General features: G+C 47.1%; 1 protein-coding gene across 2 annotated transcripts in view; it reads left to right on the forward strand.

Annotated features, from left to right (window-relative positions):
• TRMT6 (tRNA methyltransferase 6 non-catalytic subunit) overlaps positions 1-17,788 on the forward strand; it is a 163,431-nt gene that overhangs the window by 79,245 nt on the left and 66,398 nt on the right. For both annotated transcript variants that reach the window (XM_063918599.1, XM_063918600.1), the window contains exon 5: positions 17,262-17,345. In XM_063918599.1, coding sequence (XP_063774669.1) covers positions 17,262-17,345 — 84 coding nt within the window. The remainder of the gene's footprint in view (positions 1-17,261; positions 17,346-17,788) is intronic.

A 17,788-nucleotide genomic window follows, 5' to 3' on the forward strand; every position in this document is an offset into this window, starting at 1 on the left:
CTGCGTCTCTATGCGACCATTATCAGCGACGCAACCACTCCCACAACACGGACCATCTCCATGCACCTGCTTAGCCACCTCCCTGTCAACGCCCTATACATCGTCTCATATCTGAGACGTAGGGGACATGTACTAAGCAGTGATAAAAGTGGAAAAGTTTCCGACAGGTTTTGGCCCCGTTTCCGACAATCTCAATCCGACTTTTAAAAAAAGTTGGATTGACACTGCATGTCGGAATGGATCCGACTTTAATTGAATATACCCGTTAGTCTCCCGTACTCCTCAATGGCAATCCGGAATCTGGAAGCATGTGCAGCACGAATGAGAAGTATGCGCAGAATAAACAATATGTGTCGGACATCATGCTGTTTCCAAATCAGAACCAAGCCCACAATGTGTGTTGTGTTTTGTTTTGTTATATTTTAAAGTTGTCATTCAGTAAATTATTCTGTAACTGATTGTTTTTGTTTTTTTAATTTGAAAAAATTAATTGCTTGCCTAATTAAATGGTAAATATCGTAAACTAAATTCTCTAGCCCACATCGGGACCAGTTGCCAGTTCTTTTTAATTCTACAACCACCTAAGCTTAATTTACAGTGGGTTTGTTTTTTTTCTTTACTAATCCAGAATAGGAAAATGTGCTGTGTGTAGCGCAGCTCTTTGAACGTCACACACTCTATCGGGTGGCACTGAGCGTTGTGTGTGTGCAATTGTTTCACTATTGATCCCTACTGGTCCAGCAGGAAATGAATAGATGAGAGAAATGGTTCCCCCACTGTGTTTCTCCATCTCAGTGCCGCAGGAGTTTGTTTCTCCGTGAAACTTTCCACATAAGCTTTCTCAGCTTTCCTATTTTAAGAAAAATGTATTCAGTGACTGTTATGAGCAGTGACCTGTGACTCGCTTGTCTCTGCTGCTCACATATATCTGGGGTATTGCAGAGCTATATGACATGGGGGGTAATTCAGAGTTGATCGCAGCAGCAAATTTGTTAGCAGTTGGGCAAAACCATGTGCAGTGCAGGGGGGGCAGATATAACACGTGCAGAGAGAGTTAGATTTGGGTGGGGTGTGTTCAAACAGAAATCTAAATTGCAGTGTAAAAATAAAGCAGCCAGTATTTACCCTGCACAGAAACAAAATAACCCACCCAAATCTAACTCTCTCTGCACGTTATATCTGACCCCCTGCAGTGCACATGGTTTTGCCCAACAAATTTGCTGCTGCAATCAACTCTGAATTACCCCCATAGTACAGAAGCAAATTATCCTCGGGCTGACAGCTGTCAGCAAGAGACTAATAAGATCACCGGCTAACTGCACATAAATCACCACACACATTTACCAATATTAGGATAAGGGTACTCATTATACAATAGGTTGGCCATTTTCATATTATAGTTTTACAATGAGAGGTAACTTAACAGGGGGTACACCAGAACGTCCAAAAGCTGGTACTACAAGGACCAGCAATCCCCAGCGGCCATAAATCCCATACAGGCCTTACAAAACAACAATGCACAAAATGGAAGTGATTCAATCCAAAAACATATGCTTGGCAGGGTCTGTTCTCCTGGAACCTCAGGAAAACTCGCCAATGTTTGTGAGTCCAGGGTAGGCCACTCACCTGCATCCCATTTAGCAGTCATGTGATATGGGCCTATCTGGGGGTGGGGGCTGAGATGATTCTAACGGCATTCTCATGTCTGTGATCCCGCCCTTTGTACTTTTCCTACTAAAACGTTTGAAAATTAACTAAATAGTGTGTATAATGACTTTTAAAAATGCAAATCAATTAAGCTTCAATTGATTAGCATTTGGGGTTCTTTTTCAAGAGCAATCAGTGTTTTAGTTTAATCTACATTGATTTCACCTTTCTTTCCTACAAGTCAGACATTGGCACCCTCTATCAGCCCAACCTCCTAGTGTTGCTTTATAATCAATAAATGCAGTCATTATATTGTGCAGGGGGTGTAAAAGATAGTCAGCTAGCGGAAGAGTACACTGCCATTATTGGTTAGCAATGATAGAGGCTTAGGGTGCTATTTGTCAAGGCCTTTTTCAAAAAATTATCCATAAACAGCAGTTTCTGAATCATTGTATGTCTTCCGGCTATGTACTGACAGCCTAATGCGGGAGATTTCAGATACCACTGCTGCAAAAGGCTAATGTACATGACCCTTCCCCCAACAGGAATATCCTATCCTGTTGTCTATTATGTGAAAAGCAGGTACCTAGATGCCAGGACCTCTTCCTGCAGGATTGCTCCACAGAATGTGTACAAAGAGCCAGCGTTGCAGTTAGGGCATCCATGGAAGCCGTTTGTTTCCATTTTATCAAAGTACCATTGCATTTTATCATGTGCATGGAACAGAGATTGATCCGGAGGATGACAATATATTGGTTGGTAGAATGAATGTTCCAAGTCACCATTATTCATATCCCCGAAATCTGATGCTCCATAATGCCCTAAAATGCTTCAGTAGATATAGGCCCCCATTTATCAAGCCTTGGAGAATGATAACTAGCATGGTGATAAAGTCCAACCAATCAGCTCCTAACTTCAATGTCACAGGAAAAGTGACAGGAGCTGGTTGGCTGGTACTTTATCACCATGTTATTTATCACTCTCCGAGGCTTGATAAATCTGGGCATTGGGTATGGGATGTCGGCGGCTGGGATGCTTACTGCCGGCAATGCATTTACATCTACATCCCTTTAGGATAGTGCTGAATCAGTTTCATTAATATGATTTTGTTCAATTATTGTCAAATCATTTTTCCCTGCTATCCTGATATAGTCCACATCCTGTCTCTATTGTTACCCCATAAAAAGTCTATGGGGGAAATGTATCAAACCTCCTAAACAGTGGAGAATTTGCCCATGACAACCAAACATCATCTAGCCAGTATTGAGTATACTCTATAAAATGATAGGTAGAAGCTTATTGGTTGCTGTGGGCAACATAGCCACTTGTCCACTTTCCCAGTAGGCTTGATACATTTCCCTCCTCTGGGCCTTTCCTGCAGTACTGTTGCGTGATCGAGTCCTCATCCTCTTACACCCTGCACAGCTATTTCATTATTATTTAATATTACATTTTCACAGCTATTTATTTATGGGATACCTGAAGGCCCTTTGACTGTAAGATATTATAGCAGATCTTTGTACTGACAATCGTCCATCATTGGTAGCTAGTATTATGTAGTACAGAGAGCACCGGAGAGAGGAAAGAGCCGGCCCATGCAGGAGGATGTCAGGTCTGCATGTAGCCGAAGAATTGCTAAAATAAAACTGGGACATCCAAAAGATTAAATGCAAGAGATGACGCTGGGAAGGGAATACACCATCACTTTTACTTTCTAAGAAAGCGTCTCTGACTGCAAGTGAATGAATTCTACACGTAACAAGAATAATTTAACTTTTATTGGATGATCAGAAGGTGTTAATGAGCAATTAAAGTACAAGTTGAACAGAGCATAGATAGGAACATAATTATGATACAAACAACATTTACAATTTATGATTTTAATTGTAACACAATTGTGGGCCTTTAATAAATATTCATGGCCACATGTTCACAAGGCTTAAAATACAAAAGAATTGTGCCTAAAGCTTCTTTCCATCTAAGAGCCATTGTTCTGCTGTCAGCTGGGTTTGCTCGCTGACACTCTTGTGTGTTTACAGTTTCCCTTGATGAAAGATGTTTGTACAGTAGGCTGTGTAAGAGTTTGTGTGGACGTGTCTAGTCCTTAATAGGTGTTTCTCTAAGATTACCGCATGACGCACTCTCTGGCTTAGACTCTCTACCAGACTCCTAAACTTTCACATGCTCTAAAACATACTCTATCACTGAGGCCGTTCTCTAAACTCCACACTCATTAACTTCCTCCGCTATGGACTTTATTCAGTAAGGATTGCAAAATTAGCGATTTGCAATCCAGCAGATTATTGAACAACTGCGCATGTGCAGCGTAAGCAAAAATAGTGATAGAAATTACGTACAGATTGTGATCGCAATACAGCTGCTGTTTGAAGGACAGGAAGCTGGCGTTTCTGGGCGTGTCTGAAAAAACGCAGGCGTTCCCAGGCGTTTTTAAGGAGGGTCTCTGATGTCCGCAGTGGCCACTTCTAGCCTCTTGTGTCGCAATAATTGTGGATGACCTTGCCTGGCGCAGATAGGAAAAATCTTGAGTGTTCCAGTAATTGCATATGGGTTTGCGATCATCCCGCATATTGCGACGCATTCGCAATTTTTGCAATGGCCATTTTTTATTTCTGGGCGGCAACTTTTTAATCGCAGAAACTGCTACTTAATGGCATATTCAGTTAGTGCTGAATTTTCCGACAGTCTGAAAAGTGGCACTAATTCGACCAGTGTGTATTCAGTAGCGGGCGTTTTCGCCTGTTTTTTTTAATCCTTTTCGTTTTTGTTTTTGTTGAATCAGCATTGGCGAAAACGGACCCATAAACTGTCAAACGCTCGCAAATTCGACAAAACATGTGGATTGGCGGCAAATGCACTGATCCATGTGGTTTTCGCCCGTGCTGATTTTTCGACCAGTCAAAAAATACGGCATGGGCATTGAATAGGTCGAATGGAAATTCAACCTAAAAACGGGCGAAAAGTGACGTGTTTTTTTTAACTGGTTGAAAAAACGGCACTAATTGAATACCCCTACTAGCAGAAATTGCAATCCTTTCAATAAGGTCCTATGTCTCCTTCCAATGTCACCCTCCAGCTGTTCACAACCTTATTTTAGAATGTCAACTCTTGGGCTGGGCCCTCTACCCTGTTGTTCTCCCCCTAGCACTAACATGACACCAATGCTCCTTGTCTTTTGCCTCCTTTTTCCCTGGTACATTTTGCTCACCCATACTACAGGTGGATCATTGAGAGTTGTTATGTCCACCCATCCCCCTGCCACTCAGCACTACTTGCAGCAACTACCCGCAGCGAGTTGCTCTACCCGTGCCCATGTACTCATCACTCCCTGTCTGTGGTCTTGCTTTCTTATTGTGTTAATGCCATTTTTGTGTGTGTGTGTGTGTGTGTGTGTGTGTGTGTGTGTGTGTGTGTGTGTGTGTGTGTGTGTGTGTGTGTGTTTACGAACAATGTAGTAAGCTTGCCCGTACTAGAATATACAGGTAGTTCAAAAAGTTCCTCCACAATGATTGTGTTCTAAGCAGGTCTCACTGCAGAGAATGTGTGCTAAGTAATTGTTTTTAAACAATTGTGCTGCAGGGTCTCTGTTGTCTCTGTGATTTCCCACTGGCTTTGTCCCTGTCTGGCCTCCCACAACCTGCAGCCAACGCTCACTGCGGAGGGACTTTCTGAACTCCTGTACAACACATGCATTACTGTAATGGATCTCCGTATCCAAGCGCTAAATATAGATATTAAAATCATTTGATACTTCACTATGGATGTGATACCGCTTGACTCTGTACCACTTCCAAAACGGGAAAGAAAAGTGCACTGCTACACTGTGATCTGAAGGGCTGTGGTTACGTGGCCGGCGCACGGTGAACTTTCATTTCCCTTTATTTCTTTTAAATGGTGTTTTTTTTTTTTTTTACTGCACTGTGTACTAAATATTAGATTTTCATTTGTTTTCTAAAGTATTAATAGGGAAATGCAGTTTGTTAACTTATAAGGAAATCTTTTTGCAGGACACTAAATTATTGCTGACTGTTTCAAGCCATAACATCTTCTTAATACACTAACACCAGTAAAATATTATATCACGTTATTCAAACTTAATACTGTATGTTTCTCTAACGTCCTAAGTGGATGCTGGGGACTCCGTCAGGACCATGGGGGAATAGCGGCTCCGCAGGAGACAGGGCACAAAAGTAAAAGCTTTAGGATCAGGTGGTGTGCACTGGCTCCTCCCCCTATGACCCTCCTCCAAGCCTCTGTTAGATTTTTGTGCCCGGCCGAGAAGGGTGCAATCTAGGTGGCTCTCCTAAAGAGCTGCTTAGAGTAAAAGTTTGTTAGGTTTTTTATTTTCAGTGAGTCCTGCTGGCAACAGGCTCACTGCTACGAGGGACTTAGGGGAGAGAAGTGAACTCACCTGCGTGCAGGATGGATTGGCTTCTTAGGCTACTGGACACCATTAGCTCCAGAGGGAGTCGGAACACAGGTCTCACCCTGGGGTTCGTCCCGGAGCCGCGCCGCCGACCCCCTTGCAGATGCCGAAAAGTGAAGAGGTCCAGAAACGGCGGCAGAAGACTCTTCAGTCTTCATAAGGTAGCGCACAGCACTGCAGCTGTGCGCCATTGTTGTCAGCACACTTCATAGCAGCGGTCACTGAGGGTGCAGGGCGCTGGGGGGGGGGCGCCCTGGACAGCAATGATAGTACCTTATTCTGGCTAAAAATACATCACATATAGCCCCTGGGGGCTATATGGATGTATTTAACCCCTGCCAGGTCTCAGAAAAACGGGAGAAGAAGCCCGCCGAAAAGGGGGCGGGGCCTATTCTCCTCAGCACACAGCGCCATTTTCCCTCACAGAAATGCTGGTGGGAAGGCTCCCAGGCTCTCCCCTGCACTGCACTACAGAAACAGGGTTAAAACAGAGAGGGGGGGGGCACTTATTTGGCGATATGTATATATATATTAAAATGCTATAAGGGAAAAACACTTATATAAAGGTTGTCCCTGTATAATTATAGCGTTTTTGGTGTGTGCTGGCAAACTCTCCCTCTGTCTCCCCAAAGGGCTAGTGGGGTCCTGTCCTCTATGAGAGCATTCCCTGTGTGTGTGCTGTGTGTCGGTACGTGTGTGTCGACATGTATGAGGACGATGTTGGTGAGGAGGCGGAGCAATTGCCTGAAATGGTGATGTCACTCTCTAGGGAGTCGACACCGGAATGGATGGCTTATTTAAGGAATTACGTGATAATGTCAACACGCTGCAAGGTCGGTTGACGACATGAGACGGCCGGCAAACAAATTAGTACCTGTCCAGGCGTCTCAAACACCGTCGGGGGCGGTAAAACGCTCATTTACCTCAGTCGGTCGACACAGACACGGACACTGACTCCAGTGTCGACGGTGAAGAAACAAACGTATTTTCCTTTAGGGCCACACGTTACATGTTAAGGGCAATGAAGGAGGTGTTACATATTTCTGATACTACAAGTACCACAAGAAGGGTATTATGTGGGGTGTGAAAAAACTACCTGTAGTTTTTCCTGAATCAGATAAATTAAATGAAGTGTGTGATGATGCGTGGGTTTCCCCCGATAGAAAATTATTGGCGGTATACCCTTTCCCGCCAGAAGTTAGGGCGCGTTGGGAAACACCCTTTAGGGTGGATAAGGCGCTCACACGCTTATCAAAACAAGTGGCGGTACCGTCTCCAGATAGGGCCGCCCTCAAGGAGCCAGCTGAGAGGCTGGAAAATATCCTAAAAAGGTATATACACACATACTGGTGTTATACTGCGACCAGCGATCGCCTCAGCCTGGATGTGCAGCGCTGGGGTGGCTTGGTCGGATTCCCTGACTGAAAATATTGATACCCTTGACAGGGACAGTATTTTATTGACTATAGAGCATTTAAAGGATGCATTTCTATATATGCGAGATGCACAGAGGGATATTTGCACTCTGGCATCAAGAGTAAGTGCGATGTCCATATCTGCCAGAAGATGTTTATGGACACGACAGTGGTCAGGTGATGCAGATTCCAAACGGCACATGGAAGTATTGCCGTATAAAGGGGATGAGTTATTTGGGGTCGGTCCATCGGACCTGGTGGCCTCGGCAACAGCTGGAAAATCCACCTTTTTTACCCCAAATCACATCTCAGCAGAAAAAGACACCGTCTTTTCAGCCTCAGTCCTTTCGTCCCCATAAGGGCAAGCGGGCAAAAGGCCAGTCATATCTGCCCAGGGATAGAGGAAAGGGAAGAAGACTGCAGCAGGCAGCCCATTCCCAGGAACAGAAGCCCTCCACAGCTTCTGCCAAGTCCTCAGCATGACGCTGGGGCCGTACAAGCGGACTCAAGTGCGGTGGGGGGTCGTCTCAAGAGTTTCAGCGCGTAGTGGGCTCACTCGCAAGTGGACCCCTGGATCCTACAAGTAGTATCCCAGGGGTACAGACTGGAAATTCGAGACGTCTCCCCCTCGCAGGCTCCTGATGTCTGCTTTACCAACGTCTTCCTCCGACAGGGAGGCAGTATTGGAAACAATTCACAAGCTGTATTCCCAGCAGGTGATAATCAAAGTACCCCTCCTACAACAAGGAAAGGGGTATTATTCCACACTATATTGTGGTACTGAAGCCAGACGGCTCGGTGAGACCTATTCTAAATGGGAAATCTTTGAACACTTACATACAAAGGTTCAAATCAAGATGGAGTCACTCAGAGCAGTGATAGCGAACCAGGAAGAAGGGGACTATATGGTGTCCCTGGACATCAAGGATGCTTACCTCCATGTCCCAAATTGCCCTTCTCACCAAGGGTACCTCAGGTTCGTGGTACGGAACTGTCACTATCAGTTTCAGACGCTGCCGTTTGGATTGTCCACGACACCCCGGGTCTTTACCAAAGTAATGGCCAAAATGATGATTCTTCTTCAAAGAAAAGGCGTCTTAATTATCCCTTACTTGGACGATCTCCTGATAAGGGCAAGGTCCAGAGAACAGTTGGAAGTCGGAGTAGCACTATCTCAAGTAGTTCTACGACAGCACGGGTGGATTCTAAATATCCAAAATCACAGCCGTTTCCGACGACACGTCTGCTGTTCCTAGGGATGGTTCTGGACACAGTCCAGAAAAAGGTGTTTCTCCCGGAGGAGAAAGCCAGGGAGTTATCCGAGCTAGTCAGGAACCTCCTAAAACCAGGAAAAGTGTCAGTGCATCATTGCACAAGAGTCCTGGGAAAAATGGTGGCTTATTACGAAGCGATTCCATTCGGCAGATTCCACGCAAGAACTTTTCAGTGGGATCTGCTGGACAAATGGTCCGGATCGCATTTTCAGATGCATCAGCGGATAACCCTATCTCCAAGGACAAGGGTGTCTCTCCTGTGGTGGTTACAGAGTGCTCATCTTCTAGAGGGCCGCAGATTCGGCATTCAGGATTGGATGCTGGTGACCACGGAGGCCAGCCTGAGAGGCTGGGGAGCAGTCACACAGGGAAAAAATTTCCAGGGAGTGTGATCAAGTCTGGAGATTTTTCTCCACATAAATATACTGGAGCTAAGGGCAATTTACAATGCTCTAAGCTTAGCAAGACCTCTGCTTCAAGGTCAGCCGGTATTGATCCAGTGGGACAACATCACGGCAGTCGCCCACGTAAACAGACAGCGCGGCACAAGAAGCAGGAGGGCAATGGCAGAAACTGCAAGGATTTTTCGCTGGGCGGAAAATCATGTGATAGCACTGTCAGCAGTGTTCATTCCGGGAGTGGACAACTGGGAAGCAGACTTCCTCAGCAGGCACAACCTCCACCCGGGAGAGTGGGGACTTCATCGGGAAGTCTTCCACATGATTGTGAACCGTTGGAAAAGACCAAAGGTGGACATGATGGCGTCCCGCCTGAACAAAAAACTGGACAAGTATTGCGCCAGGTCAAAAGACCCTCAGGCAATAGCTGTGGACGTTTCTGGTAACACCGTGGGTGTACCAGTCGGTGTATGTCTTCCCTCCTCTGCTTCTCATACCCAAGGTATTGAGAATTATAAGACGTAGAGGAGTAAGAACTATACTCGTGGCTCCGGATTGGCCAAGAAGGACTTGGTACCCGGAACTTCAAGAGATGCTCACAGAGGACTCATGGCCTCTGCCGCTAAGAAGGGACTTGCTTCAGCAAGTACCATGTCTGTTCCAAGACTTACCGCGGCTGCGTTTGACGGCATGGCGGTTGAACGCCGGATCCTAAGGGAAAAAGGCATTCCGGAAGAGGTCATTCCTACCCTGGTCAAAGCCAGGAAGGAGGTGACCGCACAACATTATCACCACATGTGGCGAAAATATGTTACGTGGTGTGAGGCCAGGAAGGCCCCATGAAGAAATTTCAACTCGGTCTTTTTCTGCATTTCCTGCAAACAGGAGTGTCTATGGGCCTCAAATTGGGGTCCATTAAGGTTCAAATTTCGGCCCTGTCGATTTTCTTCCAGAAAGAATTGGCTTCAGTTCCTGAAGTCCAGAAGTTTGTCAAGGGAGTACTGCATATACAACCCCCTTTTGTGCCTCCAGTGGCACTGTGGGATCTCAACGTAGTTCTGGGATTCCTAAAATCACATTGGTTTAAACCGCTCAAATCTGTGGATTTGAAATATCTCACAGGAAAAGTGACCATGCTGTTGGCCCTGGCCTCGGCCAGGCGAGTGTCAGAATTGGCGGCGTTTGTCTCAAAAAAGCCCATATCTGATTGTCCATTCGGACAGGGCAGAGCTGCGGACTCATCCCCAGTTTCTCCCTAAGGTGGTGTCAGTGTTTCACCTGAACCAGCTTATTGTGGTACCTGCGGCTACTAGGGACTTGGAGGACTCCAAGTTGCTAGATGTTGTCAGGGCCCTGAAAATATAGTTTCCAGGACGGCTGGAGTCAGGAAAACTGACTTGCTGTTATCCTGTATGCACCCAACAAACTGGGTGCTCTTGCTTCTAAGCAGACGATTGCTAGTTGGATGTGTAGTACAATTCAGCTTGCACATTCTGTGGCAGGCCTGCCACAGCCAAAATATGTAAATGCCCATTCCACAAGGAAGGTGGGCTCATCTTGGGCGGCTGCCCGAGGGGTCTCGGCTTTACAACTTTGCCGAGCTGATACTTGGTCAGGGGCACACCCTGACTGAGGAGGACCTGGAGTTCTCTCATTCGGTGCTGCAGAGTCATCCGCACTCTCCCGCCCGTTTGGGAGCTTTGGTATAATCCCCATGGTCCTGACGGAGTCCCCAGCATCCACTTAGGACGTTAGAGAAAATAAGAATTTACTTACCGATAATTCTATTTCTCGTAGTCCGTAGTGGATGCTGGGCGCCCATCCCAAGTGCGGATTGTCTGCAATATTTGTATATAGTTATTGTTACAAAAATCGGGTTATTATTGTTGTGAGCCGTCTTTTCAGAGGCTCCGCTGTTATCATGCTGTTAACTGGGTTCAGATCACAGGTTGTACAGTGTGATTGGTGTGGCTGGTATGAGTCTTACCCGGGATTCAAAATCCTTCCTTATTGTGTACGCTCGTCCGCGCACAGTATCCTAACTGAGGCTTGGAGGAGGGTCATAGGGGGAGGAGCCAGTGCACACCACCTGATCCTAAAGCTTTTACTTTTGTGCCCTGTCTCCTGCGGAGCCGCTATTCCCCCATGGTCCTGACGGAGTCCCCAGCATCCACTACGGACTACGAGAAATAGAATTATCGGTAAGTAAATTCTTATTTTCTCTGACGTCCTAATGGATGCTGGGTACTCCGTAAGGACCATGGGGAATAGACGGGCTCCGCAGGAGACTGGGCACTCTTAAAAGAAAGATTAGGTACTATATCTGGTGTGCACTGGCTCCTCCCTCTATGTCCCTCCTCCAGACCTCAGTTAGAATCTGTGCCCGGCCAGAGCTGGATGCACCTAGTGGGCTCTCCTGAGCTTACTAGAAAAGAAAGTATTTGTTAGGTTTTTTATTTTCAGTGAGATCTGCTGGCAACAGACTCACTGCTACGAGGGACTGAGGGGAGAGAAGCAAACCTACCTGCTTGCAGCTAGCTTGTGCTTCTAAGGCTACTGGACACCATTAGCTCCAAAGGGATCGAACACAGGGCCCGACCTCGATCGTCCGTTCCCGGAGCCGCGCCGCCGTCCCCCTTGCAGAGCCAGAAGACGGAAGATTCCAGGAGAAAATCGGTGGCTGAAGACTCCTGTCTTCAATAAGGTAGCGCACAGCACTGCAGCTGTGTGCCATTGCTCCCACAGCACACCACACGCTCCGGTCACTGGTGGGTGCAGGGCGCTGGGGGGGGGGGGGGCGCCCTGGGCTGCAATATGTATACCTTTTTGGCAAAATGCACATAATACAGTTATAAACTGTATATGTGCCTAATCCCCCGCCATAAATATTATTAAAAAAGCGGGAGAAGCCCGCCGCTGAAGGGGCGGGGCTATCTTCCTCAGCACAGCCAGCTCCATTTTCTCTTCACAGCTCCGCTGGAAGGACGCTCCCCAGGCTCTCCCCTGCAGTATACACTACGAGAAGGGTAAAAAAGAGAGGGGGGGCACATAAATTTAGGCGCAAAAGGTGATATAAGCAGCTATTGGGGGGAAATTCACTTTGTATTAGTGTAAATCCCTCTGTTATATAGCGCTCTGGTGTGTGCTGGCATACTCTCTCTCTGTCTCCCCAAAGGACTTTGTGGGGTCCTGTCCTCAGTCAGAGCATTCCCTGTGTGTGTGTGTGCGCGGTGTGTCGGTACGGCTGTGTCGACATGTTTGATGAGGACGCTTACGTGGAGGCGGAGCAGGAGCCGATAAGTGTGATGTCGCCCCCTGTGGGGCCGACACCAGAGTGGATGGATATGTGGAAGGTATTAACCGACAGTGTCAACTCCTTGCATAAAAGGTTCGATGACGTAACAGCTTTGGGACAGCCGGCATCTCAGCCCGCGCCTGCCCAAGCGTCTCAGAGGCCATCAGGGGCTCAAAAACGCCCGCTACCTCAGATGGCAGACACAGATGTCGACACGGAGTCTGACTCCAGTGTAGACGAGGATGAGACAAATGTACAATCCACAAGGGCCATCCGATGCATGATTACGGCAATGAAAAATGTGTTGCACATTTCTGACATTAACCCGGTTACCACTAAAAAGGGTATTATGTTTGGGGAGAAAAAGCAGCCAGTGACTTTTCCCCCATCTGATGAGTTAAATGAATTGTGTGAAGAAGCGTGGTGTTCCCCAGATAAGAAATTAGTGATTTCTAAGAAGTTACTAATGGCGTACCCTTTCCCGCCAACGGACAGGTTGCGTTGGGAAACATCCCCTAGGGTGGACAAGGCGCTCATACGCTTATCAAAAAAGGTGGCACTGCCGTCTCAGGATACGGCCGCCTTAAAGGAGCCTGCAGATAGAAAGCAGGAGGCTATCCTGAAGTCTGTGTATACACACTCAGGTACTATACTGAGACCTGCTATTGCTTCAGCATGGATGTGTAGTGCTGCAGCAGCATGGTCTGATTCCCTGTCAGATAACATTGATTCCCTTGACAGGGATACTATTTTGCTAACCATAGAGCATATTAAAGACGTAGTCTTATATATGAGGGATGCACAGAGGGACATTTGCCGGCTGGCATCTAGAATTAATGCAATGTCAATTTCTGCCAGGAGAGTATTATGGACTCGGCAGTGGACAGGTGATGCTGATTCTAAAAGGCACATGGAAGTTTTGCCTTATAAGGGTGAGGAATTGTTTGGGGACGGTCTCTCGGACCTCGTATCCACAGCAACAGCTGGGAAGTCGACTTTTTTACCTCAGGTTCACTCACAGCCTAAGAAAGCACCATATTATCAAGTACAGTCCTTTCGGCCTCAGAAAGGCAAGAGGGTCAGAGGCGCATCCTTTCTGCCCAGAGGCAGGGGTAGAGGGGAAAAAGCTGCACCAGACAGCCAGTTCCCAGGAACAAAAATCCTCCCCTGCTTCCACTAAGTCCACCGCATGACGCTGGGGCTCCACAGGTGGAGCCAGGTGCGGTGGGGGCCCGTCTCCGGAACTTCAGCGACCAGTGGGTTCGCTCACAGGTGGATCTCTGGGTTCTACAAGTGGTATCTCAGGGATACAAGCTGGAGTTCGAGACGTCTCCCCCTCGCCGTTACCTCAAATCAGCCTTGCCAGCTACTCCCAAGGAAAGGGAGGTAGTACTGGCGGCAATTCACAAGCTGTACCTTCAGCAGGTGATAATCAAAGTTCCCCTCCTTCAACAGGGACGTGGTTACTATTCCACAATGTTTGTGGTACCGAAACCAGACTGTTCGGTAAGACCCATTCTAAATTTGAAATCCTTGAACACTTATATAAGGAAGTTCAAGTTCAAAATGGAATCGCTCAGGGCGGTTACTGCAAGCCTGGAAGAGGGGGATTTTATGGTGTCACTGGACATCAAGGATGCTTACCTACATGTCCCCATTTACCCACCTCACCAGGTTTACCTCAGGTTTGTGGTACAGGACTGCCATTACCAATTCCAGACGTTGCCGTTTGGTCTGTCCACGGCACCGAGGGTATTTACCAAGGTAATGGCCTAAATGATGATACTCCTTCGAAGGAAGGGAGTTATAATTATCCCGTACTTGGACGATCTCCTTATAAAGGCAAGGTCCAAGGAGCAGTTGTTGGTCGGAGTAGCACTATCTCAGGAAGTGCTGCAACAGCACGGCTGGATTCTGAATATCCCAAAGTCGCAGCTGGTTCCTACGACGCGTCTGCTGTTCTTGGGCATGATTCTGGACACAGAACAGAAGAAGGTGTTTCTCCCGGAGGAGAAGGCCAAGGAATTGTCATCTCTGGTCAGAGACCTCCTGAAACCAAAACAGGTGTCAGTGCATCACTGCACGCGAGTCCTGGGAAAGATGGTAGCTTCTTACGAAGCAATTCCCTTGGGCAGGTTCCATGCAAGGATCTTTCAGTGGGATCTGTTAGACAAGTGGTCCGGATCGCTTCTTCAGATGCATCGGCTGATCACCCTGTTCCCGAGGGCCAGGGTGTCTCTGCTGTGGTGGCTGCAGAGTGCTCCTCTTCTCGAGGGCCACAGATTCGGCATTCAGGACTGGGTCCTGGTGACCACGGATGCAAGCCTCCGAGGTTGGGGGGCAGTCACTCAGGGAAGAAACTTCCAAGGACAATGGTCGAGTCAGGAGACTTCCCTACACATAAATATTCTGGAACTAAGGGCTATTTACAATGCCCTAAGTCAAGCAAAACCCCTGCTTCAAAACCAGCCGGTGCTGATTCAGTCAGACAACATCACGGCTGTCGCCCATGTAAACCGACAGGGCGGCACAAGAAGCAGGATGGCGATGGCAGAAGCCACAAGGATTCTCCGATGGGCGGAGAATCACGTGCTAGCACTGTCAGCGGTGTTCATTCCGGGAGTGGACAACTGGGAAGCAGACTTTCTCAGCAGGCACGACCTCCACCCGGGAGAGTGGGGACTTCATCCAGAAGTCTTCCAGCTGATTGTAAATCGTTGGGAAAGGCCACAGGTGGACATGATGGCGTCCCGCCTCAACAAAAAGCTAAAAAGATATTGCGCCTTGTCAAGGGACCCTCAGGCGATAGCTGTGGATGCTCTAGTGACACCGTGGGTGTACCAGTCGGTTTATGTGTTCCCTCCTCTTCCTCTCATACCAAAGGTACTGAGGATAATAAGAAAGAGAGGAGTAAGAACTATACTCATCGTTCCGGATTGGCCAAGAAGAACTTGGTACCCGGAACTACAAGAAATGATCTCAGAGGACCCTTGGCCTCTGCCGCTCCGACAGGACCTGCTACAGCAGGGGCCCTGTCTGTTCCAAGACTTACCGTGGCTGCGTTTGACGGCATGGCGGTTGAACGCCGGATCCTAATGGAAAAGGGCATTCCGGTTGAAGTCATTCCTACGCTGATAAAAGCTAGGAAGGATGTGACAGCAAAACATTATCACCGCATATGGCGAAAATATGTTGCTTGGTGTGAGGCCATGAAGGCCCCAACAGGAATTTCAGCTGGGTCGATTTCTGCACTTCCTACAGTCAGGAGTGACTATGGGCCTAAAATTGGGATCCATTAAAGTCCAGATTTCGGCCCTGTCTATTTTCTTTCAAAAAGAACTGGCTTCACTGCCTGAAGTTCAGATGTTTGTTAAGGGAGTGCTGCATATTCAGCCCCCTTTTGTGCCTCCAGTGGCACCTTGGGATCTCAACGTAGTGTTGGATTTCCTAAAATCACATTGGTTTGAGCCACTTCAGACCGTGGAGTTGAAGTATCTCACGTGGAAGGTAGTCATGCTGTTGGCCTTGGCCTCAGCTAGGCGTGTGTCATAATTGGAGGCTTTGTCCTGTAAAAGCCCATATCTGATTTTCCATATGGACAGGGCAGAATTGAGGACTCGTCCCCAATTTCTCCCAAAGGTGGTATCAGCGTTTCATTTGAACCAACCTATTGTGGTGCCTGCGGCTACTCGGGACTTGGAGGATTCCAAGTTGCTGGACGTAGTCCGGGCCCTGAAAATCTATGTTTCCAGGACGGCTAGAGTCAGAAAAACTGACTCGCTGTTTATCCTGCATGCACCCAACAAGCTGGGTGCTCCTGCTTCAAAGCAGACTATTGCTCGCTGGATCTGTAGCACGATTCAACTTGCACATTCTGCGGCTGGACTGCCGCATCCTAAATCAGTAAAAGCCCATTCCACGAGGAAGGTGGGCTCTTCTTGGGCGCCTGCCCGAGGGGTCTTGGCTTTACAACTTTGCCGAGCTGCTACTTGGTCGGGATCAAACACCTTTGCAAAATTCTACAAGTTTGATACCCTGGCTGAGGAGGACCTTGAGTTTGCTCATTCGGTGCTGCAGAGTCATCCGCACTCTCCCGCCCGTTTGGGAGCTTTGGTATAATCCCCATGGTCCTTACGGAGTACCCAGCATCCACTAGGACGTCGGAGAAAATAAGAATTTACTCACCGGTAATTCTATTTCTCGTAGTCCGTAGTGGATGCTGGGAGCCCGTCCCAAGTGCGGACTTTCTGCAATACTTGTATATAGTTATTGCTTAACTATAGGGTTATTGTTCTGAGCCATCTGTTGAATGAGGCTCAGTTGTTGTTCATACTGTTAACTGGGTATAGTTATCACAAGTTGTACGGTGTGATTGGTGTGGCTGGTATGAGTCTTACCCTGGATTCCAAATCCTTTCCTAGTAATGTCAGCTCTTCCGGGCACAGTTTCCCTAACTGAGGTCTGGAGGAGGGGCATAGAGGGAGGAGCCAGTGCACACCAGATATAGTACCTAATCTTTCTTTTAAGAGTGTCCAGTCTCCTGCGGAGCCCGTCTATTCCCCATGGTCCTTACGGAGTACCCAGCATCCATTAAGGACTACGAGAAATAGAATTAACGGTGAGTAAATTCTTATTTTTTGTACGTTTTGTTTCAGTTGGCAATTCTTTAGTCTGTACTGTATATAAAACTGCAATAATATTAAGATGTTATTTGTACACTCTCCTTATACATTCAGTAACATGCACAGTTTCACTATGAATTTACCTGTGAGCTTTTCCAATTTACAGGTACGAGTCACATATCACAATTTTAAGGCCGTCCGCTCGTATTCTTGCCATGATGTATTATGCAAGGGAGCCTGGAAAGATCTGGTAAGTGGGGTTGTTCATGATGGGGTTATTCCAAAATAACTTATGTTATAGTAATTGCTCCGTATTTCCATCCTACCTTCCCTTTCTTTGTGGATGATATTTATATAATCTGCTTTAAATCTTGTTGAAGTTTGTTGTGTCGGTCTATCGTGGGGCTCTTGTTTAAGAAGTAGAATTTAGGGGGAATTTTGCAAATTAGTAGATGATCTCTTTGCAATAGATTTAATATTGATTTGTTTAACAGATAAGGAGGGGACATAATGCTAGGAAACCTAAATTAGCAGCTTATAATAGTTATATAATAGTCGTGTGAGGTCTGTCCCAACAGACCAGTTGGTGAGGATGGGGGACCGCTGTAATTATACAGTGGGAATGTGGTGGGTGGGATCAGTGAGGGGGTGGGGACTGGATGGGGCAGAGCAAGAAGCAGACCATGGTGACCC

The sequence above is a fragment of the Pseudophryne corroboree genome, chromosome 4 (genome assembly GCF_028390025.1).
Source record: "Pseudophryne corroboree isolate aPseCor3 chromosome 4, aPseCor3.hap2, whole genome shotgun sequence".
Lineage (NCBI taxonomy): Eukaryota > Metazoa > Chordata > Amphibia > Anura > Myobatrachidae > Pseudophryne > Pseudophryne corroboree.